The sequence below is a fragment of the Sporothrix brasiliensis genome (assembly GCF_000820605.1).
Source record: "Sporothrix brasiliensis 5110 chromosome Unknown Cont22, whole genome shotgun sequence".
NCBI lineage: Eukaryota > Fungi > Ascomycota > Sordariomycetes > Ophiostomatales > Ophiostomataceae > Sporothrix > Sporothrix brasiliensis.
In genome coordinates, this window is record NW_024467141.1 from 2,278,172 (window position 1) to 2,305,749 (window position 27,578).

The window sequence follows — 27,578 nt, forward strand, 5'->3', positions numbered from 1 at the left end:
CTCAATCTGTGCAGCGGGGCTGCTATCCGGCATGCCGGCCACTGCCAATGAGAGGTCGCATCGTCGACAGAGTCCTGCACGCTCGTACGAGCACGATGCACAAGGGCGACCTATGTCGCATTGGATTTGACTCGTTGGTTTTGGGCAGCTTGCGTCGCGAACTCGCGGTGGCCAGAATGAACAAATACCAAAAAAGGGGAAGTGAAATGCATTCTTCCATTCGGAATCCAATGATCCATTCCCTGGCCCATAAACTCCAATGCCAGTCGTTTTCCTGGCCCACACAATTGTTTCCTCAGACTCGTGGCTGCGATTTGGCCACGCTCGACATACCATTGGCTGTGCGAAATGCTTGCCCCTGGTCGGTTGACTTACGTCGCTAAAACAGTGTCGATCACCAGCAGAAAGTACGACGCAAAACGACGAAAGCTGGTAAACGAGAAAGCCAACACTACTTTGCCTGCCCCATGGACCGTGTGTTTGACGTAGGATGACATAAGTGACCTTGGGCCCTCAGGCCCTCTCACTAAATCCACGTTTCCCCGACGCAAGCCTTGCTTAGCACAGCCAAGACTCAACATGAGGTCATTTGCATTGGTGTCTACGGTGTCTGGACGTACATTACTCGACAGTAGCCTGTGGCGTGTAAGTCGTCGTGTCCACATTCAGGTCCTGCTGACCACCACCGCAAAAGCCATTTTTGCGGGTGAGAGGCTGAGAGGCTCTAGAGGGACAGGCATTGATTCCATCGTCTGTTGATCCCAACCCAATCATTATAATTTACACGGCCTTGTTTCTTGTTTCGAAGATGATTTCGATACGAGGTCGTACACATATCTTGACATCTTGTAAATTTAACCTCTTGGCTTTTGTCGCCTCACCTCATTCCTCTCACATTGACTCGCGTTATGCATCCAACGTCTGTGCCATGTAGCCTTCTCTCAGCATAATTGGAACCTTGACGACGTCCACTACCTTGGATCGGCGGGATGCTCGTAGCAACCTCTCCCAGCCCTAAATGTCACCAAGTGCAAGCGTCTTTTAGAAAGCCCTTTGCAACCTTGATACACCCCGGCCCTGCACTTGATATGCTCGTGTTTCCATGTAAGCCCGTCTTGATTCCATGCCAAGCAAAGAACGTTGTCGTCCTGAGGAACTGCGCCTACTTTCATCCCCTGATGTCCTGTCACCGCCTTCGTCTTGTTTGCTATCCTCGACGTGTCTTCGTTACGTCTCCAGGTCTCATTCGTTTTCTCTCGTACTGCATCGTCGATCCAGACACCGTTCGCTCCAATCAGCCGTCTTCCTTTGTATGTCATTGGCCCGGCGCCTGTACCTCTCGACACCGGCCACCTGACCCCCGGACCCGCTTGTTAGTGGACTTGCATCTGCGTTGTTCTCGTGCCACGCACAACGCAAATGTGTCCTTCGCAGGCGCACACGATATCGCACCTTCACCCCAGCATTGTACCGCCTTGCGGTGACCCCCATGTACTGTCGACGTCGTCCATCCGCTCATGCAAACCGGCGCTGCCCTCCGTATACGGAACAAAATCCCTGATCGAACGCTGCCACTATGACACAGCAGCATCGACACAAGAGCTAAGCAGGCATATGTTATGGGAAGGAGAGACAAGAACAAAAAAAATTAAATATAAAATAAAATACCATAAAAATAAAAATAAAAACCAATTACGGCCCGATTCTCACAACAGAAACACACCGCACAATTGGCCACGCCGAAAACTTAAAAGGGCAAAAAGCCTCCCACCTTTTTGTCATCCATCGTCGCTTCCCAAAAGTAACATTGTTGCGCAACGTCCTTTGCTCCTTCCTGGACCTTGTTCTTGCCCTTCTTAATCGCCTTTCCACGTTTTATGCTCCCACACTGTCACTTTGCTCTTTCCTCGTACACACCCCTCCTTCTCTTTTCCTCTTTCCACCGGTCCTCGGGCAAGTCACCTGCCACTACTTAGCGTCGTTCTTGCTCTTGCTGTTCTGGTGTTAGTCCACACAGGTCAACTGCACATTGTCTCGAACTTCTCCTCATCTTTGCCGTCTTTCGACTCTCGACAGACTGCTGTCATTATATATTCCTAAGAGCATCCCACAACTGGTCTACATTCACACCCTCGCTTTCGTCTCGACGCTCCCTCTTGCCCTCGCACCTAGAGCCACCTCAAACCACCAACACCCGCCTTTCGCCTCGGCAGCATACAGGTGGCAAATAAAAAGGCATCTTCTCGACGCGAGACCCTTGTCGTCTCCTTGTCAGTCGTGCATCTATTCGCACTTTTCTCATTACTCTCGGTCGCCTCATCGTCAGCCCTTGTTTCCTCACGTACCCGCCGTCGTATTCTCTTGCCCGACATACCCACACATTTCCGCCCGTCTCTTGACATCTCCCGCTTGGGTCTCAATCTGTTTTGCCTTTCCCGGTTCCCATTCTCTATATCAGCCGTCAACTGTCTCTATCGGCCGTCAACATGGCGACTCTCATCGTGACGTCGACCGATGTCGACCCTCTACATGCTCTGCCTGCGTCGTCTCATACTCCACCTCTGCCCTCGACGACGCCCTCATCCACGCTGTCGCCACTCTCCCTTCCCAAGCACAACGGAGACGCCAACACTGGCGACCTCTCCATCAACATGGTCATCCACCAGAACCCCTTTTCCGTCACACTCGACGCCTGGGCCATGCTCGCCGGCTCCTTGCTGCTCGTGGTCGGGATGCACTGTATGCACCTGTCTGTGCTCAAAGCCATTATTGTTGCGGTGCCCGTCGTCTTGCTCATCCGCAACGACTATCTCAATTTCCTCTTGCTGGGCCCGGGCGGCACACCACCCACTTTTGTGGGCTACGTCCGCCTGCTGTGGTTCCGATTGTTTGCTCTGCGTGACGTCTACCACTGCCCACCTGAGACCGACCCGGGCTTGGCGCCGTCCCGTGGCATTCTGCAGAGCGGCGGCGGCGGCAGCAGCGACGAGCACATGGACTCAACTGCCAGCGAACTGCCGTACCGTCCCGGGCCCCGGCCGCAGGTGGCTGGCCTCGCGCCGCAGCGGCAGCTCGACCAGCAGGCGTCCACGGCGTGCTACAGCCAACTCCGTGCCGCGGTCGAGGCCCTGACGCGTGAGCACCCCGACACGTTGAGCATCGCGACCTCGTGCATCGAGAAGCACGGCTTTGGCCTGTTTGCACGCCATCCCGTCAACGTCTGGGGCCAGGGCGAGATCTTCCACATCCACGACTCGGAAAAGTCCATGCACATGAGCCTGCACCCGGACGACATCAAGGAGGTGCTGGACAAGGGCTGGGGTCAGCGCCACCCTCTCGCCTTTTCTGGCTGGGTCAAGGCGCCGCTGCCGCCGACCTTTGTCATGATCTATGCGCCGAGAGGTCAGTTGTCACCTGCGCTTTCGTGATCCTTTTTGTCTTCTTTCAAGTATCGTTTCCACTAACAGGTCAGACGAGAGCGATCTCGCTATCATTGTTCGCATTGTCGAGGCGGCCATCTGGTACACCATGGCACAAAAGATCCAGCTGAAAGTGCCACCTGCTGAGCCAGAGATGCTGGCGTAACTAAAGGTCGAGGTACACACAGTCTTCTTCCGGTCCACAACTGAGAGTCGTCCTCTCGCCTTAATTTGTTTTGAGATCCTTGGTCGCATTCATGGACTCGTGCAAGCTATAGTCTGCTCTTTGCTTTTTGGCTTCTATTGTTACGATATACCACAGTGATGTTTTGACGAAACCAAAAATGGTGGGTGCTGTGTTGATAGGATGTATGAGGGCGAAAGGTAGGAATTGACGCGGTGTTTAGTACGGGGATGACTGGAAATTGATGAAAAAGGGAGAGCATATATTATATCAATGACAACACTTTTTTTTTTTAAAAAAAAAGGAAGTTTAATAAATGCAAGTATTATATTCCTCAATGTTTCCTGTTTATTTTAAGAAAAGAAAATTGAAATAAATGACACAGAAAATAAATAAAAAAGCTATTAAAGAACTTAATTACCGGCCAAGGCCACAACTCTGAAAACGAGACGCTAATGGAAGAGCACCGACCATCGACACGAGAATCAATTGTCCTCCTCGTCGCTGCTGCCCATGCCCTCGTCGTCGTCGCCCTTTTTCGACTTGCGGTACTTTTCCCGCCCCGTCGCCAGCGTCGCCTCCACAATGCGCCCGTCAAACGCCCGCCCACCCATCAGCCGCACGCAGGCCGCCGCCGCCTCGGCCGTCTTGAATTTGACGCTCACCACGCCCGCGGCTTCCTGGTCAAAGAGCACCACATTGGTCACGTCGCCCAGCTTGCTGCACTCCTCGCGGATGTCCTCCTTTATGTCGAGCAGCGCGGCCGGGTCCTCGTCGAGCTCGGCCAGCGTAAACATGTGCTTGAGGACGACGACCTTGTCCCATTTGCGGTTGCGGCTGGTGCCGTTGCTGTTGCCGCCGCCGCCGCCCGTCAGGCCTGCAAACCGCTCGTCCTCGTCGCTGCTCCAGTCGGCCAGCTTGGCGTCCAGCTTCTGCGTCTTTTTAATGATTTTTTGCTTGTCCTGGTGAGCGGCTTTCCCGCCGCCACCCGCCGGCGCAGACGCAGACGATCCCGGCTGTCCACCAGTGTCCGTCGGCACCGCCGACGCCGCCGCCGACGCCGTTCCGGCGCCTGGTGTTCCGCCCTCAGCCGGCGTGCTGGACTCGCTCTGCTGCTGGTAGTTGGTCTTCTTGTAGCTCGAGTCGGCCGCCTGCACGTGCATGCGTCCGGCGTCTGCGCTGCCCGGCGTGGGCGCAAAGCGGAAGTCTGTGTCGTCCAACAGCATAATGGCCATGTCGACGCTCTGCGGCTTGAAAAAGACAATGAGCGCGTCGCCCTTGAAGGAGCCGTCGCTGTTTGTGTACATCTTGATGCGCGGCCGGCCCGAGTCAATCTCCTCGGCGATCACGCCGCACTTGCGTGAAAACAGCTCGGCCACCTCGTCGGCCGTGGCGTCGGGGGGCAGTCCGGTGACGTAGACGGCGGTATTTTGTTTCGGTTGGCGTGGGCCAGCTTGTGCCTTGGCACGCTTGTTGCTGCTGCCCGTGGTAGTGTCGTTGTCGTTGTTGTTGCTGTTGTTGCCATTGTGACCTCCTCGACGGCCGTTTGGATGCCGGTCTCGGTTCTGACTTGTATCTCGTGGCTGAACATGAGGGAAACAAGGAGCGTACAATACAACAAAGTCGAGGCAGAAGCCAAGACGGAAGAGGAGAGCAAAAATGGTCAGTTTTTCGCCCGGGACGGTGAAATTTCCCATCGCGTGTTCTTGTTTTTCGTATGTCTCATTTTGATATTCAGGTGAAGGCAAAGGAGGATGACGCAGGGTGAGGTGAGGAAATAGACAGAAAAGGGGCCGGCAGTGCAGGGGCAGCTGCACACAGGCAGCGGCAGTGGCAGCAGCAACAACGGGTGCAGCTTACCTCGCTATTGTAGTAGGAGTGGTCCGGCTTCCGTTTCCTGCTCTCCGAAGCACTGCCTTCTTGTTGATGCGCGGCAGCAAAAGCATCGATGGCGCTGCCCTCGTCCGCGTCGTCGTTGTCCGCAAGCGGGATCCAACGCCTCAGTGACTGGTCAAACTCAAACTCGGTGCCATCGTCCTGCACGGCAATGTACTTGCGGTCGAGCCGTGAATACGAGATGCGCTCATCGTCGTCAAACTGTGATATGTCCGTTGGAAACGTCCAGATCTGGCCCACCCCTTGGTCGGCCATGGCGGAGGTGATACGAGAGGACCCAGCTATAAAAGCACCATGAGGAGGACGCCGACGTGTCGTGTTCGTTATGTTTGCGATACCAAGTGAGCATGAGCATGAGAACGAGAATGAGATCAACGAAAACAAGAAATGCAGCTGGCAGAACCAGGGTAGCTTCGAAGTGGCTCCATCTCGTGGTCCTATTGGCCAAATTGTACGCACAGTGCATTACATAATAAACACTGTATTACACTGTACATCACATTGACGGCATGTCACAGTAAGACTCCATGGATCTGATCTCATTTCTTTCTTGTTTTTGGATTCGCTTGCATATTTACGCCGAAACATGTATTAATAGACATGTGAGTGTCATACAAGGAGTCTATATTCACCAAAACACATGTCCTATGACATCACCGCCCCCCGTCTCCGCTACTGCTTCTGCTTCTCGAGCTTGTCCTCGACGGCCGATTTGACGCCCTCCACAAACGCCTCGACGGCCTCGGCGCCGCCCATGGGCATGGCACCGCCCGTCAGGAAGCCTTGGTTCTTCACAGGGATGGCTAGCGCGTCCGCAATGCTGGGCAGGCCGCCGTCGCGGATGGCCATGGACAGACTGGCCAGGCTTTGCGAGAACTGTGGGCTGCGCAGCACCTTTTCGAGCAGGTTCTTCTTCTCGGCCATGGACATGGCAGCCTTGGCAGCAGCAGCGGTCTCCGCTGTGGGCTCGACCAGGTCGCCGCCGTCCTCGCCGGCCTCGTGCTGGCTCAAAATCAGGACTGTGGGCGGCAGGTAGTTGAGGAGGCCATCGATGTACTCCTCGCTGGCGTTGCGAACCATGGGGATGGTGACTTTGGTCTCGAGCAAGTCGTTGAGCAGCGGGTAAGTCTTGTCGCGTGCCTGGCCGGCGCCCGCGCCGCCTGCACCGCCCGCACCGCCCCCCGGGTTACCCTGCTGGCCGAGCGATGCTAGTAGGTTGCGAACGACTGTTGCTGCGTCTGGCGCGGATGACGAAACTCTGGAGCATGTAAGTCAGTGAGGTGATTCATCGCCAGGAGGAGAGATTTGGCTGTGACAGACGACAACATGGAGAGTGGAGAGAGAGAGAGAGACAGGAAAAGACAGAACGAGAACAAAAGACGAACACAAAACGCTAGTCTATAACAACAAAAGCCCGCCCGCACCGACACAATTGTAAATTTTTTGCTGGTGGAAAATATTCTTCTTTTTCGTTTGGCAAAACGCTCTATGGTTAATAACTGACAAAAAAAGATAATAGAATGCTGGTAAAACAACGCTGGAAACCAGTGCCTCGAGAGAGCGCGTGCCCTTGCTCTGCTGTGCAGATCGTCAGGGGGTGAGTGGTAGCCACAGATGTGGGTGTTGAGGAGGGAGGAGGGATAGGCGCGCAGGTCGTAGTTGTAGAGCTGTTCGCGTCCGCCAGGTTCTTCACCGCCTCTTTGAGATTCGATGACCGTCCTTGCACGTCTGCTTCCTCATCGTATCTTTCTTGGTGCGCCGGGCTGTGACTTGGCCCATACCGTCGGCCGTCGCTCGTCTCTCTCGTCTCTCTCGTCTCTCTTGTCTCTCCACGTCCTCATTCACACAACGCTCTCGGAAAGGAAGACTGAACACCTACGCTCTTGCCCCGTCGGCGCCGCCTTCGCGGGAATCTTCCCCTTCTTCGCGGACGTCGCCGCCCGTCGCGCCGGATCCAGCACCGCCGGGGCCTCCGCCGTGGTGGTCCTCGGCGTCTTCCATGGTCTCGTCGCCGTCGCCGTCGTTGCCGCTGTGGCCGCCGCCTCGCCGGTCGTCGTCGTTGTTATCGCGCACCTCGGCCAACTCTGCGTCAATGTCCGGCTCGCCGCCCTGCAGGAGCTCGTCGACCAGGTTGCCAATCTTGCGGTCGCGTGGGCTGAGCCAGGCCGGGTTGCCGTCGGGGCTCTGGGGTTTGGACTGCAGCCAGAAGAGGTGGCGCTGGGAGGACGATTCGAACTTGAGGACAAAGATGCGGCCGTTGGTCTTGGAAGAGGCATGGTCGCCCGTGCCTTCATAGGGAATAAAGCGGCCGTCGCCGGGAACCATGACGAGGTTGAGCGGTGCGTCGTCCATCAGGACGTCCCGTGGCCGCCAACAAAAGTGCATGAGTTCTGGGAAGCGGATGTTAGGACAGACGAGCCGGCTTCAGGGCAGTAATGGAGCATGGAGCGTGGAGCGTGAGGCTTGGGTCTTGAGACGATCCTGCCACCTGCCACTTACCATCTTCGGCGTACAGAAAGATGTAGCCCGGCTCGGGCTGAGCTTTTACCTTGTGCGGCCGGCTTGACGACTGCAGCAGAGGAAAATCAAAATGTTAGCGGCCCCAAGTCGCCAGGAACTATGCGTGCATGCGTCCAGTAGTGGCAACGTACATCCACCTCACAGAGGCCCGCCTTGAACGTGATGGTTGGGATTATTGACATGTTCGCGAAGAGCTGTGGGGTTCTGGTGTCTCGACAATAAAGATGGTGTAGACGTGCTATGGCAATCAATTCAGACTTTGGACAGTGTTGGAACACGTGTTGCGGGCGGAACACGGATACGGTGATGATGTCGTGTGTTTTGTTGGTGATGATGAGGGGAACGGAGCAACAAGACGTTGGAGCTTTCGGAGCTTCTGTTTGGGCAGGCGGCCGTTGGCGACAGGCGCCAATGCCGTGACGTCTGCAGCGTCATCTGCCAGGTGGCAACAGGTGACGGGTGGAAAGAACAGAAATGTTAAATGTGATGAGTAACCGACCCATGTGACTCTGCATGTGACATTTTATTTACATCACGTGCAGCTATGCTGCCGTTTATGTGCCTTCTACAATAGGTGGGCACGCTACGCATGATGATTGGTCAACTATTCTCCCTTTGTCTTGCCTTCCAGTTTTTTCCATGGGACGGCCCCACTCTCCTTCAGAAAATTAACGCCGCACACAAAAATAAAATCGGAGAATCCTGTGCTGATAGGGTTTGCTTCTTGGTGGGCTGGGCTAACCAATTTTTTTTCCGCCCTACTTTCCCCTACTGGCATCGGTTGTGTGGTTTTTTCTTAAAACCTCCTCTGCTTCTTAGGCCAACCCGCACATCTAGACACAACACGCCCAGTATCATCGCCGCACACATCGCGACCCGGGACAGCAACGAAGGTTTCTTTTTCGTCGTTTACCACTCCTTACAATCGACACCATGTCGCCCACCGCCCCTGCGACGAAGAAGTTCGGCAAGTCCTCGCGGACTGTGCCTCACCACACCCAGCGGGCCCAGAAGTGGTACCCGGCTGAGGACGATGCGCAGCCGAAGAAGGTGTGTTGACGGAGAGGGGAGAAGGCAGAGGGCGAACAGGATGCATGAGGCGGGCAAGCGCGGGACGAACGGACGGCCTGGAAGAGGGGGAAGCCGAGTATACCGACGCCGGCGTGGACCGATGCGGCAAGAGGAGGACATCAATGGGATGATATGCGGGCAGATGGGATTGGAGACTTGAAAGGCTTGGCCGGCATGTTTTCGTCTTTGGCGAGGATGCATGGCCAGCTGGAAAAGCCACCCGGAAAGCCCACCTGGTGGGAATCGAGAGAAACAGAGAGATGGGAACCGGAAGGCCGCCCGCATCGGACAACAATTGCGTGGAAGCCCGCCTCAATGAGCCATCCTGCATCCTCGACGACGAAACATCTGCAAGACAGTACAGTTCCAGTTGCTAACGAAGTCGCAATCACAGGTCCGCAAGGCCCTCCGCCCGTGGAACCCCCGCAAGTCCCTGGTTCCCGGCACCATCCTGATCCTCGTTGCCGGCCGATTCCGCGGCAAGCGCGTGGTCCTCCTCAAGAACCTCGACCAGGGTGTTCTGCTGGTCACCGGCCCCTTCAAGATCAACGGCGTTCCCCTGCGGAGAGTCAACGCCAAGTACGTCATTGCGACATCAGAGAAGGTCGACCTGGCCGGCGTCGACGCCAAGAAGATTGAGGAGATTGCGGCACCCAACTACTTCACCGCCGACAAGGCCAAGCAGAAGGCTGGCGAGGAGGCTTTCTTCCAGCAGGGCGAGAAGCCCCAGGTGCGTTTTACCTCCCCCTTTTCAGTTGCCTATGCTGTGTGTATTGTCCTTTCCGACCACCACTAACCCATACCAGAAGAAGGAGATTGCGACGACCCGCGTAGCGGACCAGAAGGCCATCGACAAGGCTCTGATTGCCAACATCAAGAAGGTCGAGCTCCTCGGCAGCTACCTGGCAACATCCTTCAGCCTGCGCAAGGGCGACAAGCCCCACGAGATGAAGTGGTAGACGGATGATGATCGGACAAAGAAAAAAAAGCACAACAATACACCTTTCTCTTGTTTTATTACGGATAATATGATCGATTGAAAATTAAAAATTCCACCCTACACACACACGGAGTATCCATCGTTTTCACGTTCGACGTACGTTTCCCGACAAATAATGAGAGAGAATTCAGGGCGTTGTTCTTGTTTTTTTTTTCTTCTCGTCTCATTTCTCTCCGTTTATCCCTTTCGTCTCTCTTTTATCGCGGCACTGTTATTTATGTTTATGGGTTTTTCTTTTCTTTTTTCAACGCTATACACATCATCACCAATGGCCCTCCCACCTCTCGGTTCACCGGCTTTTGCCAACCGACCTTTTCGCTTTCCGACAACCAAGGAACAATCGATCATGCTGTCGTGGATGACTGGCAAAAGGGAACCGGGGGACACCATGTGGCGAGGTGAGGTGACTGGAGAAGGGGCACGGAAGAAGAAAAAAAGGAAACGAGATGTTGGTTGGAGGGAGCATCGGCGCGTCTCTTTGTCTTCATTTGGGGCACGGGCACACAAACTCTCACGAGGGGAGCAAAAGAAATACAACCTTTTTTTCACAACATTCTGATTTTCCTTGTCAAAGAAGAACGGGAAAGAAAACATGTGAAAGGACATTTAAGAAATAAAAAAGACGAGAAACAAAATTCTGAGAAACAAAAGAAAAAACAAACAAAATTACCCATTCAACTTTTTCTTCACGGTCCCACGGTTTGTGATTCAATGGCGCACTAGATGGTCGATTTTCGGCTTTGGCCTTCTCTGTGTTTGTCACTGTTTTTCATTCTTCTTTTCTTTTTCTGTCCTGCGTTTTGTCACCCAATGTGTGTGTTGACTGGTTCTCCCCTTTTTGTTCTTTTATTCTCCCCACCGTCACCACACACAGAAGCGCAAAGCAAGAAAGCAAAAATATACGAAATACAATATATAAAAACCTTAAATATGAATATTACAGTCTTTTCAGGATACGTGAAACGAAATGAGATGCAATACGGTAAATCACTACGTAAGTCAACACGGGCCCAGATACTGGCTTCGCATAATTTACTTTTCCTTTACTTTGATATCCTATCACAACTTGGTCGACCGTCCGTGACGCACTGGACGCCCCACGGGCAGTCACTCGCGGTCGGCAAAGCTCTGGATCAGGCCCTCGGGCGTCGTATCGTACTCCTTGAGCGTGACCTTGCCAGTGGCATCGTCCAGATACGTGTTGGCCTGGACAAACACCTTGCGCGGCTGCTTGTTCTTGAGCACAACATCGCGCACCTTGGTGCCCCAGTACTCGAGGCCAACAGCCGACATCTTGTCGGCGAAGAAGGCGGTGCCGTTCACGACGTCGGCAGTCGACTTGTAGATGTGCAGCTTCTGGAGGTAGTCACCGACGGCTGTAAAGTTAGCATCGTGTCCGGGAGGAGAGGAGAGGAGAGGGGGAGGGGGGTAACGAAAAACGACCTACCCTTGCGACCGGTGGTTAGAATCTTGGAGCGGTCTAGCTTGATGGTTAGGTCGGATAGGTCGTCGTTCTTGTACTCCAGCTTGCAAAAGTCGTCGCCGGCCTCGAGGAAGCACTTGAGGATCGAAAACCGCGCCTGGCAATGCGGCTGGCCCCATTTCTGGCCCTTGGGGTCCCAGAACTCAACCGACGTCAGACCGGCCCGGGCCATGCTGAGGTACGAGGCGTACAGGACGTCGCCTGCCTCGCCGTCCAGGTCGTCGGAGCCGTCGCCGAAGCCAAAGATTTTGAGCACCGGGAACTCGCAGCTCAGGAACATGGCCACCAGCTCGGCGCGGCACTCCTCGTAGGCGCCCGCCAGACCGCCAAACACGGAGCCCCACGTCTGTCCAGGCTTGTACCAGGTCGTCACCGGCTTGCCGGTCAGCGGGCTGACGGGCGGGCTGCTGTGGTCAAAGTTGTAGACGCCGGCGCTCGTCTCCTGCAGCAGCTTGCCGCAGCCGTGGCCCGTCAGCTCGTGCAGGCCGACCTGGACCTCAAAGGCGCCGTCGCGGTACTTTTGATACAGCTCCAGGTCTTCCTCGCGGATAAAGGGGATCTTCTCGTTGGGCGCCTTGGCGCTGAGCACGTTGCCAAGCGACACATTCTTGAAGCCCTCCGTCTGGCGAATGTCGTCGTAGTTGGGGATGTTGATGCCGGCGGGGATGCCGGAGCCAGCAAATGTGAGCACCTCGAGGGACGTGAAGTCGGGCGACAAAAACTTGTCCTTTTCGAAATCAGCGCTCCAGGGCAGCAGCGGGATCAGCGTCGGGGCCGCGTCGACCAGGGCGCCAAAGGCGCGTGTACGCTCCAGGTTGACCATGGCCACAAAGCCCTCCCACTCGCCGCGCGTGCCGGCAGGGTCGCGGTACGTCTCGATGAAGCCGATGTTGGTCTCGACCATGGGGCCCTTGTCGCGGATCCAGTGGCGCTGGCTGTCCTTGAACGCGAGCAGAGAGCCCTCGGAGAAGGACTTGGCGTACGCCTCGTGCATCTTCGCCTCCGTCTCGTTGTCGGCATGGAGGGCCGCCTGTGCAATGTTTTTGGCAATCTCGGCCATCTCCGTGGCGTAATCGCCGTACACCAGGCGGATTGTGGCGCCCTTGAGGGCAGCCGGCTCGCTCTCGCCCAGCGCAAACTCAGTCTCGGTGCTGCCGACGTCGCGGCCGTCAACGGGCGGATTGGTCTGACCGGACGCAATCAGCAGCTCAAAGACCTTGCTGCCCTTTTGTTTGCGCAGACGGGTGTTCTCCGGCAGCAGACCCTTCTTCTCCATCCACTGGGCGACGCCGGCAATCTCGTCCTTGGTGATGTCGGGCGAGTCGGGGTAGTACGTGGTCAGGTGACCGTCGTCGGTGTAGCCGAGATGCAGCAGGCCGACATCCTCGGACGAGAAGATGGCGCCCTTCGTCGCCTTGTAGTGCTTCTCGGCATCGGGCGACGTGCCGGCCAGGGCGGCAAAGGCGGACTCGGGGGCCCGCGGGATGAACTTGGAGTCGCCGAAGCTCTTGTAGTTGCCGCAGTTGCCCAGGAACTGCGCGGCGTACTGCAGAAACGCCGTGAGGTGGGCCTCCTCGACGCCCGCCTTGGCAGCAAGGGCCTTCCAGTCGCCGGCAGCAGCCGTGTTGAGCGCCAGGATAAAGTCGTAGATGGACTCAGCCTCGGGAGAGACCTGGCGGAGCACAATGCGGTTGCCAGCAAACGAGGCTCTGGCGCCAGCCAACGAGAGGCCTGGTTAGCACACGTGTCACGCCGGGTGGACAGCAGACCGACCCACGGGACGCACGACGACACCTACCGGCTGATGTAGTGGGCATAGCGCTTCTGGCTGTCGGACAGAGCGTCAAAGTGTTTGGCGATCTCGAGGCGGACGACACTCGGCGGCGCGTCGGCCAGGTATTGGTTGAGCTCCTGGGCGGTCAAGGCCATGGTGGCGGTTGCGCTGAATGTGCGTGCAGTGACGTTGTGACGGCGGGGAGACTGAGGGGGGCGAGCGTGCGTGCGTGGCAGTGAGCAGGGCGTGCGTCGTGAGACGAGATGGAGAGACGAAGACGTAGATGACGAAGAAAGCCTACGGCTGTTACTGCTACAAATCAAACGGCGGGGGGCGGAGAGCTGGGCAGCGTGGTGGACGCAGCGGAGGTGAGGAAGGAGGTTCATTTGACACGACCCCAGATAGGAAGGCGCAATTGCGGGCGGTCTACATCGAGCAATGGAGGGGGCAGCTCGAAATGGAAGTTGGGTTAATACCTGGCGAGCAGGCGCAAAGCTGTCCGTGTCAGAAAACGGCAGTCACGTTGGACCTGCGGGGGGTTGTGGGGGGGCATGCGTGCACAGGATTGGCTGGTCCCTGGTGTGAGTTGCATGGCAGTTGCCTTCTGTAACCCGCAAAGAGCACGCGTCGCCCAACAGGAAAGGGCAAGAGCAGCCACGGGGTGCTGGCGCAAGGTACGGAATACGGGAATACGATGTGCGACATTTGTACACTTTCATAGACCGTTGCAGTTGGCGATGCGATGCGACTTCCAAGACATTGTCTTGCCACTGGCCCGAGGGTGATCTGAGAGCAAATTCGCCTAGTCCGGCTGGGTGCCCTGAGTAACGGAGTATCTGAGATCACAGAGGACGAACTGCCACGCAGAGGAGTGGGTCCAATGGCCCAGAGAAGGGCAGGAGCGACGTAACAAAGTGGGTCTCGCAAAGACATGGACGTTTCTGTGCACGGGTAGGAGCTAGTCGACCGGATTCGCTCCGTCATCATCCACTGTCCGTCGCATCCGCAGCAGGGCTTGGGGCTCGTTCCAGGGCGTTTAAGACGCTAAAATCAGCCTTGTTTTGGCGCTGTTTCGAAGATTCCACCCGCACAGCATGCACAGCGTCGTCTCGTATTTACCGATCTCACTCGCTCTTTCCTGCCGATAGGAATTCGTTTCCTTTTTTGTTTTCTTTTCTTTCCTCATCTCTCCTCCCTCCATTTCCCTTTTCCGCCATCATCTCCTCCTCCTCTTCTCCTCTTCGACCTGGGCTTCCAGCAGGCAGTTCATCCGGGCCCTGCACTTCACGTGTGTTGTGATTTATCCAGCGCCCTGTGCCGCTTTCCCGCCACTGCCGACCACCCGCCTGGCGAATACATAGACACATAACAAAACCTCACCTCTCCCGCTGGATTGCCTTTCGGCTGGCAAGGCACCATGGGCGAGGATAACGACGTGAACAAGGGCCTCCTTGACGGCGACATCCGGCGATCCGCTCGTTCCGAAGGCTCATCGTCGTCTGACACGATTGCCGCCGAAGTCGGATTTGAGCGCCCCGACGAACGCCTCGACGGCGACCTTTCCGAACTCGAAGAAGACGCCGACGCCAGCGACGACGCCCCGCCGACACCACGTTTCATGCAGGACGAGGGCTCCTGGCGGCGGTTCCGCTGGGTGCCGTACTGGGTGCGCCGGTCCGCCAAAGCGGCTGTGCAATGGTCCCGTGGACCCGAGGACGCACGCCCTTTTGTGATTGAGCCCCTGCTGCCCGTTGTGCAGCATGCCCCCCTTCAGCTGCTGGACTGGCTGCTGGACAGACTGCCGGGATCCAAGGACGACCCGCTCAAGAGCCGGATCCGGTGGCGCCGTGCGCTGCTGGGCGGCTGGCTCGCGATTTGGCTGCTGACGTTTGCGCTCGTGATGCGTCGTGGCATTGTGGCGGGTGAGATGGCGGACTGGGGCATCCCCGGGGACATTGGGTGCGGAAACACGTACTGGGTGCCGGGCAACATGTGCGGCCTGGACGGCAGCGGGTGCCGGCCGTTTAACGGCAGCGGCTTTGCGTTCCGGTGCCCAGCGACCTGTGCGGGCTACCAGGTGCTGAACCCGCGGGCGGTCGGCGACAAGGAGGTGGTGTACCAGACACTGGTGGTGGGCGGCCCGAACTCGGGCGCCAACGGCACGGACCACATCTACCGTGGCGACTCGTTTATCTGCAGCGCGGCCATCCATGCGGGCGTCATTAACAATGCGGCCGGCGGTTGCGGCGTGGTGCGGCTCGTCGGCCGACAGACGCACTTCACGGCGTCCAATAACAACGGCATCCAGAGCATCGCATTCGACTCGTACTTCCCGCTCGCGTTCACGTTTGAGCAGGGCGTGAGCTGCCCCGGCCAGCAGGATGCGCGCTGGCCGCTGCTGGCGGTGTCGGTGGTGTTCTCGACGATCCTGTCGCTGTTTGTGACGAGCCCGGCGGCTTTCTTTTTCAGCGTCTTTACGGGCCTCTTCTGGCACGTTGGCCTGGCCTCGGACCCGCCGCCGCACGCGTCGATCCCGGCCCTCCTCTCCAACATATCCGGCAAGTTCTTGCCGGCGGCCCTCGTCGCCTGGGTGATCTTTGACGTCATGGCCGTGCGCCGCACGCTCACGGGCTTGACGGCACAGATTGAGAAGACGGTGCTGTGGCTCGGCGGCTGCTGGGCTGGCTCGCTCAACAACTACACGTTTGACGGCATCCCGATCCAGCGTCTGACGCCGCACGACCTTGCGCAGCAGCCCGGTGCCAAGGCGGCGCTCGCCATCATCATTGGCGTGCTGCTGTCGATTGCGGCCACCCAGGTCTGGTACTTCCGCCGCGAGGGCCGGCTCCGGCGCTACCTGCAGCTGTACATTCTGTTCATTTCCGGCTTGGTTGTCTGCATGCTGCTGCCCGGCCTGCGCCTGCGCATCCACCACTACATTGTGGGCCTTTTGCTCCTGCCCGGCACAAGCATGCAAACACGGCCGGCGCTGGTCTACCAGGGCATCCTGGTGGGCCTGTTTATCAACGGCATCGCGCGCTGGGGCTGGGACTCGCTGCTGCAGACGGCGGCGGCGCTGCAGGACGACGCGCAGCTGAACTCGCCCCTGCCGACGCTGCTGGAGCCGGTGGTCCGGCTGGCCAACACGACAGTGGCCACGGCCGTTGAGGCGGCCGTCGACGCCGCAACAGGCCTGCTGGCCTCCGACGTGTCGCGCCTCGCCGGCGTGCTCACGGCCGCCGCCAACACGAGCAGCATCACCTTCTCGTGGCAGCCGCCTCCGGGCCCGCGCTACGACGGCATCAGCGTGCTGGTCAACGATGTTGAGCGGTACCGCGGCTACTTTGACGATCCGGTGGAGGCCGACGGCACAAGCAACGGCGGGCCGACGTTTACATGGGAGCGGCCGGCCGACGTGGCGGCGGCAGGCGTCGACGAATACTTCCGGTTCGGCTACATGGAGGGCAGCCAGACGGACGACTACACGCGGGCGGGAATTTGGACGGCGGAGGGCGAGTGGCTGTCGATGCCGCCTGGACCGTCACGGGTGCGCAGCCGCGAGGTGGCCGAGATGCGATAGGCGGCGAAAGGCGAGGCGGAGACGATCCTACTGTAGGAGTGGCTGCTCATGTTATGGAGTTTGGGACTGGCGGGTTTTTGTTTTTTGTTTTTGTTTTGTGATTTATATTTTCTTATTTGTTTCCAGTTTTCTTCCTTCTTGTTTCGATTTTCCGTCTTTATCCTTTGCTTCGACTCCTGTCAATATTCCCGTCTTCGACCTGGTTTTAGTTCATTTGCAGCGGCACATCATCAGCCTATCAATATAGCGCATGACAGCCCTATTACTTATCCCAGTGCCCCACTCAAGTAAGCACAAGAAACTCGTAGTCTCACCCAAGCTGTCGGCATCGGCGACACATCTATGTCCTTTCACTTCCCAGTCCTGCTCTTCTGCTCGTCTGCTCTTCTCACCTAATTTGCCGTCCATCCCCGCCATGATTCGCGTGCCCACCGAGGACGACTTCAAGGGCCTCGCGCCCGACGTCAACGTGGCCCTCCACTTCCCAGATCCGCCGGCGTCCACAACGGCCATTCTGCTCCTCTTCCACGGACTGGGCGACGCCGAGTCGCCGTTTGCCGCCTTTGCGCGCGCCGTGAATCTTCCGGGCGTGCTGGCCATTGCCGTGCGCGGGACGAGTGTCCTGCCGCCGAGCTTGGTGGCCGGAGCCGAGGCCGATGATTCATCGCAAGCTTCGTTTGGCCACGGCCCGCAACGCTTCCACTGGGGCGACGACCTGCGCCTCGACGGCACCGGCCAGCTCGACGACGACCCGGGCTTTGACGCGGCCGTCCAGCGCGTCGACGGCCGGCTGATCCAGGACGTGCTGGTGCGCGCGTGCGGCTGGCGCTACGACGACATTTTGTTGTTTGGCTTCGGCCAGGGCGGGACGTTTGCTCTGGCGCTGGCAGCACGTGTGGCAGCACGGACGGCAGCCACGCCTCGGGCCATTGCCGACAAGCCGTTCACAGGGACGACGGCTGCCTTCAAGGGCATCGTGGCCATTGGTGCCGCTGTGCCGTCGGCCGTCACGGGCGCGCCAACATCGGCGCCCCGCCTTGCCACGCCTCTCCTCGTGTGCGGCGCAGCCGGCAGCGAGGCCGTGTCTGCGGAGATACAAGGCCTGCTGCGGCGGCGGTTTGCGGCGGTCGACACAGCCGCGTGGCGTCGTCCCGACGACGAAGACAATGGGATGCCGCGCAATCGAGCCGAGATGCTGCCCATTATGCAGTTCCTCGCGAAGCGGCTGCAGCGGTGATTGTGCATGCCTTGCGGCACTGCTGAACAGAGGCAGCTGGTATGGCAACAGGCTGGTTGATGAAAATACAAAGGACACAGCGGCTCATGCTCCCCAGCAATTCCCACCGCCCGTCGACGCTTACTGCCGATACTACGCAGAGGCCAGGCAACCAGGTGACGGAAAGCCGTTGGTGTCCAACCATGGAAGAACGAGCTACCTACGAGATGTGCCTTTCCACGAGCACTCGTCCAGCTTGCAACTGTTTTGACAAGGCTCTGTGGACGTTTGCGAGTCCGACTGGTTTCGCCGTGGAAAGGCTTCACCGATGGGTGAGACTGTATAGCACTGCGCCAAATAGGGCCTGGCCACTAGAGAGCTGGAACACGCCCCTACAGCACCAAAGTTTCAGCACGGTTCTGGTCCCACTTTTCAGCTTGTGTCTGTCGTACGACACATTCTAGCGCACCTTCCTCTTTTCCACCACTCGACTCCGGCCTCATATTGCTCTCGACTGCAAGACAAGTGTCATCCTGCACAATTTCACGCTGCTGTCATTGCTTGCCGTCGTGCCACCGTCACCATGGCCGACCGTCGCCAGCACCCGCTCTCTGTCTTTACGGAAACCAACTATCTCCATGCGTTCTTCAAGTACGTTGGCCATGCTCCTCGGCCCCCTCCCTTGCACCTTCCGTTTCTGCATCATCATCATGGCCCTGTCACATGATACACATCGGCCGCCCCCTTTCTACCTTTGCTGCGTTCTCTTTTCTTTTCGGTCTCGTTGCTCATTGTGCCCTCTATCGTCCAGCCCCGGCTATGTCAAGCACGTCGTCTGGGCCCAGTGGCAGACCGTGCCTCTGCCTGCCCCCGGCCACTTTGCCGGCCAGACCATCATCGTCACCGGTGCCAATGTCGGCCTCGGCCTCGAAGCCGTCCGCCACTTTGCCCGTCTCGGCGCTTCTCGCGTGATTGTCGCCTGCCGCTCCGTCGACAAGGCCGCGGCCGCCGTCGCCAATGTCAAGCAGTCCCTCACGCCCGAGCAGGCCGCCGCCTGCACCCTCGAGGCCTGGGACGTCGACCTGGGCTCGTTTGCGAGTGTCGCCGCGTTTGGGGCGCGCGCCGCCAAGGAGCTCGACCGCCTCGATGCCGTTGTGGAGAACGCCGGCGTGGCTACCGGGACCTACACACCCCTCGAGGGCCACGAGAGCTCCATCACGGTCAACGTCCTGTCCACCTTCTACCTCGCCTTGCTCCTCCTGCCGCTGCTGCGCCGCACCGCCGCCCAGCACAACGTCCGCCCCAACCTGGCCGTGGTCTCGTCCGACGCGCACTTCTTCGCGCGCTTCGCCGAGCAGCACCGGCCGTCCATCTTCGCCGCCCTGCAGGACCCGGCCGCCATGTCCCACGACCGCTACAACGTGTCCAAGCTGCTGGAGATCCTCGTCGTGCGCGAGATGGCCCGTGTCCTCGACGACCGCCACATCCCTGTGACGGTCAACACCCTCAACCCCGGCCTCTGCCGCACCCAGCTGTTCCGCTCGCTGCCCTTTGGCGTGCGCCACCTGGTCCACGGCGGGCTGCTTGTCGTTGGCCGCACGGCCGAGATGGGCGCACGCACGCTCGTGTCGGCCGCGGCCGCCGGGCCCGAGACCCACGGCCAGTACCTCGATACCAACGAGGTGTACCCCGTGAGCACGTACGTGACGTCCGCAGCAGGCGCCCAGGCACAGGGCCGTGTGTGGACAGAGCTGCTGGGGATTCTCGAGGGCGTGCACCCCGGCATCTCCGCGAATCTGGAGTAGCGAACGGACTGGTTCAGTGAGTATGAGAGTATGATGTGGTTGATCTGTGATCTGTTCCTGTTTTTTTTTAACTAAGCGTTGTAAGCTTTTTTTTTTTTTTTTTTTTTAATCGTTGTATCCATTATATCGTTACAAAAACCATGTTCCCAAAAGCAATGCGTCCGTGTGTCCGGTTCACCCAGGGTATCTGTTGAAAAATACAGTTGAACAATCGTGAGAACTCCGCCAAATGGAAAGGCCAAAACGTCATAACGCGCAGACAATGCCCCTCAAAAACATCAGATGATGCTGCTTATTCCTCGGACGGCCGCTCTACCTTGTCCGGCGCACCGTCGTCTTTGGACCACACTTCGAGGCCGTACCCGCCAATGCCCTGCACCAAGTACGACAGGCCCTCCGGCCCGCGCTTGTTCTGGCTCCGCGGACCCCGGTCGCGCAGGTCTTCGCGCAGCCACGCCAGCACCAAGTCGCCCAGCCGCGAGTTGCCGGACGCGCCCAGCATGCTGAGCGCGGGACTGTTCTTGCCCGTGTGCCGGCCGTCCACCTCGTTGTTGTTGCTGGCTGCAGCCGCCGCGTCCCGCTGCTGCTGCTTGAGCAGTCGCTGCTGGACGTACGTCGGGTCGTCCAGGAACCGCGACGCGGGGCCCCATTCGCGCACCGTGCCCATGTGCATGTGCACCAGGTGCGTCGGCCAGCCGGCCAGGTGGTCCAGGATGTGCGTCGCGTACACAATTGTCGGCGGCGGCAGGCCCGCCGCGCGGTCCGGGTGCCGCTCGCACTCCTGGCGCAGCCACCCGAGAAACTGGGCGCGCGTCCAGACGTCCAGGTCCACCGTGATCTCGTCCAGCAGCAGCACCCGCCAGGGGCGCACGAGGCCCATGGCCAGCTGCACTCGGCGGCGCTCGCCGTCGCTGACCGCGTGCATGCGCCACGACGTGTCAATATCCAGGACACTCACGAGCTCGTCGCGGCGCGCCGGGTAGGCATCGCCGCCGACGGACGCGAGCAGCTCGTCGACGCCAATGTCGCGGCGCACGACAGGGTTGAGCACCCACTCCAGGCCAAGGTACGTGACGCCCTCGAGACCCCGCGAGAACGGGTCCACGCCCTGAATGCGGATGCTCTCCTTGGGCGCGAGGCGCTTGCCGGCGAGCAGCCGCAGCAGCGTCGTCTTGCCGGCCCCGTTGGCACCGATCAGGAGCGTACGGCTGCCGGCGGGTAGGTCGAGTGTAATGTCCGAAATGCCCGTGCTGAAGTCCGGGAACGAGTACGTCAGGCCCTTTGTCTGGATAACGGGCGAATCAGTCGTCGAGGCAGCGGCGCCATTCGCTGGCGGCGTATCGGCCATGCTGTGTATGGGTCGTGGCTGGTTTTTGTCTTTTGTCTTCGGTGTACGGAGGAAAAGTAAAAGTGCAGGGTAAAAAAAGTGAAGTCGAGATAAATGGCGTGAAAGAGTCGGAAAAGCGATAAAACGATGAGGATGAGGATGAGAAATCGAAAAAGTACAAGTTGGTGACGGTTTGGAGTGACAAACAATGCCGAGAATTTGTGGCTCATAGTGGGGTTGGATGAGACCATTCCTGCGTTGAAGAACGTAGCGCCGCCATCCGTCTCCGAATTCCGCGCGTAGTCGCAATTCTTATATACTTACGCTTCTTCTCCACCACCCATCGGTCTTCTGAGCTTCATCCACCGGAGCTCGCGCGGGCATTCATCAGATTCTTCATCGTGTTGTACATGAGCGAAGCAACGCCGTTGAGATGTTGCTTCTCGAGATAAACAAGTAGGCCTGATCGGTATGCCTGCCAGGTGATGCGAAGGCCGCCCGAGTTTGCCAGTCGCAGGAGCGCCGCCTGCGTCACAGGGCCCGCGTGCCGGCGCTGTAAGGGAGCCGGGTTGTTGCTGCCGCTGTCACCGCTCCCGCTGCCCACATTTGACGCGGCTTCCATCGCCTCGTCTTCCAGCTGCCGCAGATAGGAAATCGCCTGCAGACAGAACGTCGGGGAGTGCAGCAGACTGAAGGCGGCCGCCAGGGGCAGATCGCGGTCCAGCAGGCTCTGCACGTAGCCGGCCAAGCGGCCCACGACCGCGCCATCCACGCAACAGCCCAGCGCGTTGGTGTCGGTCGACGAAAAGGCACGCGACCGCCACAGGCAGTTGCAAACGTCCATCAGATAGCCGTTGAACAGATTGACGCGTGCGCGCTCGTGGTCGCTCAGCGGCAGGGACAGGGGCTTGGGGGGGTGGCCGTTGTTGCTGTTCAAAGCGAGGGCCGCGGCGGCCGCACTGCGGCCTGGCCGGCGCGACATGGCCGCCTCCAGGCCGCGCTTGTAGTTCGCCAGCAGCCCATAGAGACGCGATACGACAGCAGCCGACTGGTGGAAGTGGAGTGTGTACACGGCAGCGGGGGGTGGGATCAGCTCCTGGACGGAGGCAAGTACATCGTCGCGGCGGTGGGCAAGCACGGCCGTCACCTCTTCGTAAAAGTCGAGCACACCAAGCAGGGCAATGGTCGAGACGCCGCCGTTGTTCGGGGCGGAAGGCGATGCACCGACCGAGTTCTGGATCAGGGCGAGCACGAGGCCGCTGACGTGCTCGACGAGGGCCGCGACCGATCCAGCGGCCTTGGTGCTGGCGTCGTCGTCAGTACCCGCCATCAAGGTAATTCGCCACTGTCGCAAGACAAGGGTATAGAACGCCAGCAGGTCAAGTTGCGAAGAAACTTCGTTGTTGAGGAGCCGTGCTTCCAGCAGCTCGTAGGTTGCCTTGTATGTTTCTGTGGGGTGTTAGGAAGGCGTAAACCAAAAAAAGGGAACTCAGCGACAATATTTACCTGGGAAACTCGTCACTGGAACGAAGGCAAGGGACTCGAGAATGTAGCTCTTCTTGTCACGGCCGTTCCAGTGAGCAAGAATCTCGCGAAAGAAACGGTCGAAGACGGGCGGGAACGTCTTGGTGCTCGTAATGTAGTCGTGCACCACCTCCAACAAATCCATTAGCTCGTCTCTGCTGCTGTCGCCGCTCGCCGTGCTCGCCACACACGCCTCCAGCCAGTTGTCGACGCGCTTGAAGGCCTCGTCCGCAGGCCGCAGCTGCAGCAGCTTCTGAAGGAGCGGATCAGCGAGCACGGCAACCAGCTGGGTCGGCAGCTCAATGGTCTCAAAGTGCGCCGCCAAACCTGCCGCACTGTCAATCTCCTCGAGGGTGACGGACTCTTCTTGCGCGTGGATGGTGTTCACCACGGGAAGACCAGAGGCTTTTCCGGCGGAACGGCCACGTCCGGTGTGATTGTGCCGCACGCGAAAGCCATTGTAAGGCGCATCATCGAGAAGGTCGACCCCATTGGCGCCGCTGTTTCTGCCATTGGCTTCATCTTGGCGGCTCTGCTGCCGCGTGAGGCGAATGTCGTCGAGGTGTGCACGCCATTGTGGGTCGGGGTGCTATGAACAATGTTAGAATCGATGTTTGGGAACGTCCGCAAGGCATTGGCGTGCCCTCGTGCCCTCCTACCTTGAACGGCGACGCCCTGCCACGCGTGGCCGCGCCCACAATCACTTCCGGGTAGTAGTTTTTGAAGACGCGCAGCAGGCCGACCAGGTGCGGGTCATGGCCAATCTGCCGCGAGAGGCCGAGACTGTAGCGGTTAGTGTATGTGTTGTAGTTATTATTGTTTTCTCAATCGTCATCATTCAGCTCGGCTGCCTCCGCTCAAACAACACTCACGTGGCTTGGATGCGGAACGGCCGCACATGCTTCCGCCGCGTAATGAGCACCAGCACGTGGCACAGCTGCGGCCGGATGCCCGCCGTGTCCAGCAGGTTGAACAGCACCGCGTACGCCCGCGAGAGCACCGCAAGCGCCGGCGGTGCCAGCACATGGTACACGAGCACGAGCCACCGCAGCAGCAGAGCCTGGACGGGCAAGGGCGGTTTCAGCTGGCCCTGGCCCAGGCAGCCGACAATGGCCAAGACGACATCATCGGCCACGGCGGCGGACGGGTACAGATTGCGAATCAGGCTGCCGAGGCTGGCCTGGTCGAGAAGCACGCCGGGTGCCGCAAGGACGTCGACAACGAGCAAACGCAGGACATCGGGCCGCAGGCCATGCTCGTAGGCGAGGGCGGTCAAGCGTTCGACGGTGGGTTTGACGGAGAAGGGTCGGCGTTTGGCTGGGACGCGAGCGGCTGGGCCTGTCAGTAAGGGGATGGGGGATGGACCGAGGCGGGTGATTGTCCACCAGATGGAAAGCAAAGGCGCACCTTGGACGAGGTCGCCCACCAAAGCCGCGATTTCCTCGTCGGGCTCGGGGTCCATGGCAAAGGGAGAAGACGGCAACGACGAGAGTCGGTTGGGAGCGTTGCAAAACTTGTCAATTCGGAGGTGCAGGCCAGCGACAGGGCTGGTGGTGCCGCAGTGGTCGGCGAGGCTGTCTTTGTGGTGACGTTGTCGTCGCTATCTTCTGTTGACGAAGACGCGTTGGCCGTTTTGGCAGACGCGTTCCTTCCCGCTGAGCGTGCTAAAAATTTAGCGGGGTAGCAACAATTAGTGCACCCACAGCCACGCACCCTGCGAGGCTGCGACCACGTAGCGTACCTTTGCCACCGGGGCCCGCCTAACGGCCCCTGAAACCCATAAACAGTCAGCCTCGTCCACATTGTGTGACCCCAAACGATCGTCAGTTATTGGAGACAGAATTGCATTTGTGTTTTGTTTTCTACTTCTCCCCTCTATTCCTACTGTCGTCAGGTCTCGTCTGTGTACGTGCAGGGCCCGGACAAGACGTACGAATTTTCGGTGGTCAGACGTTGCACCCATCGAATTCACGTCCTACAAGCCGTCGGTCATGCAAGTCATCCGCAGGGCTGCCCGCAGGTACTCGTCGCCTCGGGGTGCTGTGGCTGTTCCGGTGCTGCCTCTGACTCTTGTTGATTCATTTGTATATTACTGTTTCAATCTATCGCCCGGCCCCCACGTATTATCGTCACCTCGAGGTAGAAGCCGGACGGTGAAGTGCCACGTTTGGATGCACCCGCTACGGGACCAGGCTGAACACAGCAAGCTCGAGTTCGGCCAGATGGAGTGAGCTTCGGACACGGAAGACTGGTCGTTGCATTTTCGTGAAGCATTTGGTCGGCAATGCCAAGGCTGTTGTCGACACGGCCTTTTGTCACCGGGAACGAGTAATGGCCAGATGCAGGCGGCAGCAATGGCCCAGCGATGAGGTGTTTGCCTAAGATCTGTTCTAATCGTTCCCGTATTTTTGTGCCCCCATAATTCACAACCATTGCTTAGTGCCCATCCTGATACGTCGGCCTTTGTAGCTGGTCCACAGCCGCTGCCATGCGTAGGACGCGGCAAGGCCATCTGCTGGCCCCGCCGTCCCTATTGTTCTGAAGCTGTCTGTCCGTCTCCGGAGCGTGACGGACCGCCTGCAGCCCCTCTACAGTGTCTGTACAGTTTCCGTGCTTTCCGTGTAACCATCCTTGTTTGTTTGTCACACAGTCCCCTCACAGTGTGGCGAGGAACGGCGGCAGGACCGTCGACAGCGTGTCGTTCGTGTACCGTTGTCCCCTGTTCCAACGCGAGCACTAGCCGATGCAAGTCAGGATCGTGTCGCTGATGGCAAAAACGACAGAAATGACTCGTCATTGTGTCAAAAGATACTCGACGCATGTGGACAAAATGGGCTATCTGTCAATCATGTCTCGCCTTCGCCTTGCTCATGGTTCTCGATATGAGGCTCGGCTGGCTGTTCAGTAAGCGCCAGTTGGTGCGTTTCAAAGGCCACAGTCTAGGCAATACATATCTAGGAGGTTGAAAGGTAGTAATAGGTGACCGGATACATGCAATCCTAGGTGGCAGCCGTTCAGGCCGCCAATTGTGACGATGAGAGCCGGCGCCCTGGCTAGGCCAACATGATCGATAGCGGCCTGGCTGATGCCTGTGATACCTCTCTCTTGTTGTCAGTCTGGGTTTGCTGCTGATACATTGTATATATGCCTTCGGCATCGTCCCTGCCTCCCCGTATCCGCTCCTTGCCTTTGCATCTCGTCGTTGCGGGCTATCATGTGTGTCACACAGCATGTTACAGCTAAGCTCACCAAAAGGGAGCGACAAAGCCTGGGAAGAAACAGGTAATAACAGGTTCTTTTGGATTTGTGAATTTATCGTCGCCTTGGTGTTTTATTGTATTTTGCCCCTTATGTTTCCTCGGCAGGAAATTCGCACTCATCCACGGAAGGCACGGAGGCAATGATTCCTACTACAAAGGGACATCGCAATGACGACTTAGTCACCAACAAATAGTTAAGAGAGAAAAGAAGAACGACGGAAAGAGCGCTTCGTAGCACGTCTTCTTCCTGTATCTTGTGTTGGCGAGGAAAGAACGGCTAACGGCTCAGCACAGTATGTGCGGGAGGAACGAGGGTGTTGCACAAGAAGGTCCTGCCGCATTCAAAGTCCCAAGCGCCCTTGCCGGTTTTTCCTCATGCAACATCCACAAAAAGTCCCAAATCACAGAGCGTCATTCGAGAACAAAATCCCCATTTCTCCTCCTCCTCCTCCTCCTCCTCTGGCCGGGTTGAATCCATACCCTCAGCTGTCGGCCTCGCAATGCCCACCCCACCCTGTTTGGATGCCCTCCCTCCTCTTTCCAAGATCCAACAGAATGTCCCAGAAAAGAATAGTTCGCCGACCTGGTGCCGCGTTCTCAATCGTGTCCTTTGAGGACAATTTGAGCGGGCCATAGCCAATCTGCCCGGATGGAGCCCCAACCATCGGTTGGCAAGAGACGAACCGGCAGGCAAAGCGGTGTCATATTAGCGACCGAAAGCGCGGTCCGAATGACCTCACTTTGTCCACGCCCTTGCGCTCTTGATATCTGTCTCTACCGAAACAAGAACGGACCCCCGTCCATCGGTGTTCTAACGCAAAGTACAACCTGCATTTCCGGGTCATGCTGGCCCCCATCACCTCTAGTTTGCCAACGAGCTGTGATGAGTGGCATTAGGTCCTGTTCGGTGCTGGGGTCTACGGTACAGGAGACACAAATGAAAAACAATCGACAAAACACGACCAGCCAATGGCAAGAAGCACGCACTCATGTACGCATCCAACAACCAACGGCCAGCAGCAGCTGCAGCGCGAGGTATGCACTCTCTTTCAGCCCCCATCACAGCGGAGCGAGCACAGTCCAATCTCCAAGGGGTGCGCGAAAGTTTTGTACGACTAGAGTCTGTGCATGTGTGCCAACACACAGTGGTGGTTTGACACTCTAGACAGTGTGTTACCCCGGAGCAAAGCAATTCAGGTGCTGTGTTCGTCTTACGTATGTTGGCTCCATCTCTTTCGCATTCAACCTTTCTTGCATATATTGCTAACATATTGCTAACATCGAGTGGCCTCTAGGTCGAATCGCCTCTCCTTGCACCGGGACACTAATTGCCTCAGTCGTTTTGAGAAACTTGAAGAAAAATAAATAAAAACGGCAACTGTTCGATACGAGGCTACGTTTTCAGGTGGCACACCCCCCCCCCTCCCCCTCAGTGACCCACAAACGTCGACCGCTTCAGCCGAGAAACGGGATGCCTTGCCCGTGTTACACCATCCAAGCGGCCAGACGCCATTACTTT

At 58.1% G+C, this 27,578-nt stretch overlaps 10 protein-coding genes across 10 annotated transcripts; 5 read left to right on the plus strand and 5 right to left on the minus strand.

Moving 5' to 3' along the window:
- Positions 1-2,486: 2,486 nt before the first annotated feature.
- Positions 2,487-3,585, plus strand: SPBR_08550 (uncharacterized protein; the record flags this gene model as incomplete). Its single annotated transcript, XM_040766788.1, has 2 exons — positions 2,487-3,402; positions 3,473-3,585. 2 exons carry the CDS (start codon positions 2,487-2,489, stop codon positions 3,583-3,585), a joined length of 1,029 nt encoding a protein of 342 aa, XP_040614930.1.
- Positions 3,586-4,088: 503 nt separating this feature from the next.
- On the minus strand, positions 4,089-5,754 carry SPBR_08363 (HIV Tat-specific factor 1; the record flags this gene model as incomplete). Its single annotated transcript, XM_040766601.1, has 2 exons — positions 4,089-5,186; positions 5,464-5,754. The coding sequence occupies 2 exons, from the start codon at positions 5,752-5,754 to the stop codon at positions 4,089-4,091; spliced, it is 1,389 nt and encodes a 462-aa protein (XP_040614931.1).
- A 417-nt stretch (positions 5,755-6,171) lies between these two features.
- Positions 6,172-8,201, minus strand: SPBR_08260 (uncharacterized protein; the record flags this gene model as incomplete). Its single annotated transcript, XM_040766498.1, has 4 exons — positions 6,172-6,757; positions 7,379-7,889; positions 7,999-8,068; positions 8,151-8,201. 4 exons carry the CDS (start codon positions 8,199-8,201, stop codon positions 6,172-6,174), a joined length of 1,218 nt encoding a protein of 405 aa, XP_040614932.1.
- A 751-nt stretch (positions 8,202-8,952) lies between these two features.
- Positions 8,953-10,049, plus strand: SPBR_08551 (large subunit ribosomal protein L6e; the record flags this gene model as incomplete). Its single annotated transcript, XM_040766789.1, has 3 exons — positions 8,953-9,069; positions 9,485-9,820; positions 9,897-10,049. 3 exons carry the CDS (start codon positions 8,953-8,955, stop codon positions 10,047-10,049), a joined length of 606 nt encoding a protein of 201 aa, XP_040614933.1.
- Positions 10,050-11,197: 1,148 nt separating this feature from the next.
- Positions 11,198-13,502, minus strand: SPBR_08207 (dipeptidyl-peptidase III; the record flags this gene model as incomplete). Its single annotated transcript, XM_040766445.1, has 3 exons — positions 11,198-11,466; positions 11,538-13,282; positions 13,372-13,502. The coding sequence occupies 3 exons, from the start codon at positions 13,500-13,502 to the stop codon at positions 11,198-11,200; spliced, it is 2,145 nt and encodes a 714-aa protein (XP_040614934.1).
- Positions 13,503-14,764: 1,262 nt separating this feature from the next.
- SPBR_08232 (lccl domain containing protein) lies at positions 14,765-16,927 on the plus strand (the record flags this gene model as incomplete). Its single annotated transcript, XM_040766470.1, has 1 exon — positions 14,765-16,927. One exon carries the CDS (start codon positions 14,765-14,767, stop codon positions 16,925-16,927), a length of 2,163 nt encoding a protein of 720 aa, XP_040614935.1.
- A 415-nt stretch (positions 16,928-17,342) lies between these two features.
- SPBR_08640 (uncharacterized protein) lies at positions 17,343-18,164 on the plus strand (the record flags this gene model as incomplete). The annotated part of the gene is made up of 1 exon (XM_040766878.1): positions 17,343-18,164. The coding sequence occupies one exon, from the start codon at positions 17,343-17,345 to the stop codon at positions 18,162-18,164; it is 822 nt and encodes a 273-aa protein (XP_040614936.1).
- Positions 18,165-18,726: 562 nt separating this feature from the next.
- Positions 18,727-19,948, plus strand: SPBR_08512 (uncharacterized protein; the record flags this gene model as incomplete). Its single annotated transcript, XM_040766750.1, has 2 exons — positions 18,727-18,794; positions 18,955-19,948. 2 exons carry the CDS (start codon positions 18,727-18,729, stop codon positions 19,946-19,948), a joined length of 1,062 nt encoding a protein of 353 aa, XP_040614937.1.
- Positions 19,949-20,240: 292 nt separating this feature from the next.
- Positions 20,241-21,296, minus strand: SPBR_08564 (CCR4-NOT complex subunit CAF16; the record flags this gene model as incomplete). The annotated part of the gene is made up of 1 exon (XM_040766802.1): positions 20,241-21,296. The coding sequence occupies one exon, from the start codon at positions 21,294-21,296 to the stop codon at positions 20,241-20,243; it is 1,056 nt and encodes a 351-aa protein (XP_040614938.1).
- A 337-nt stretch (positions 21,297-21,633) lies between these two features.
- SPBR_08155 (centromere protein I) lies at positions 21,634-24,261 on the minus strand (the record flags this gene model as incomplete). Its single annotated transcript, XM_040766393.1, has 5 exons — positions 21,634-22,724; positions 22,782-23,388; positions 23,459-23,582; positions 23,672-24,131; positions 24,207-24,261. 5 exons carry the CDS (start codon positions 24,259-24,261, stop codon positions 21,634-21,636), a joined length of 2,337 nt encoding a protein of 778 aa, XP_040614939.1.
- Between the last annotated feature and the right edge of the window lie 3,317 nt (positions 24,262-27,578).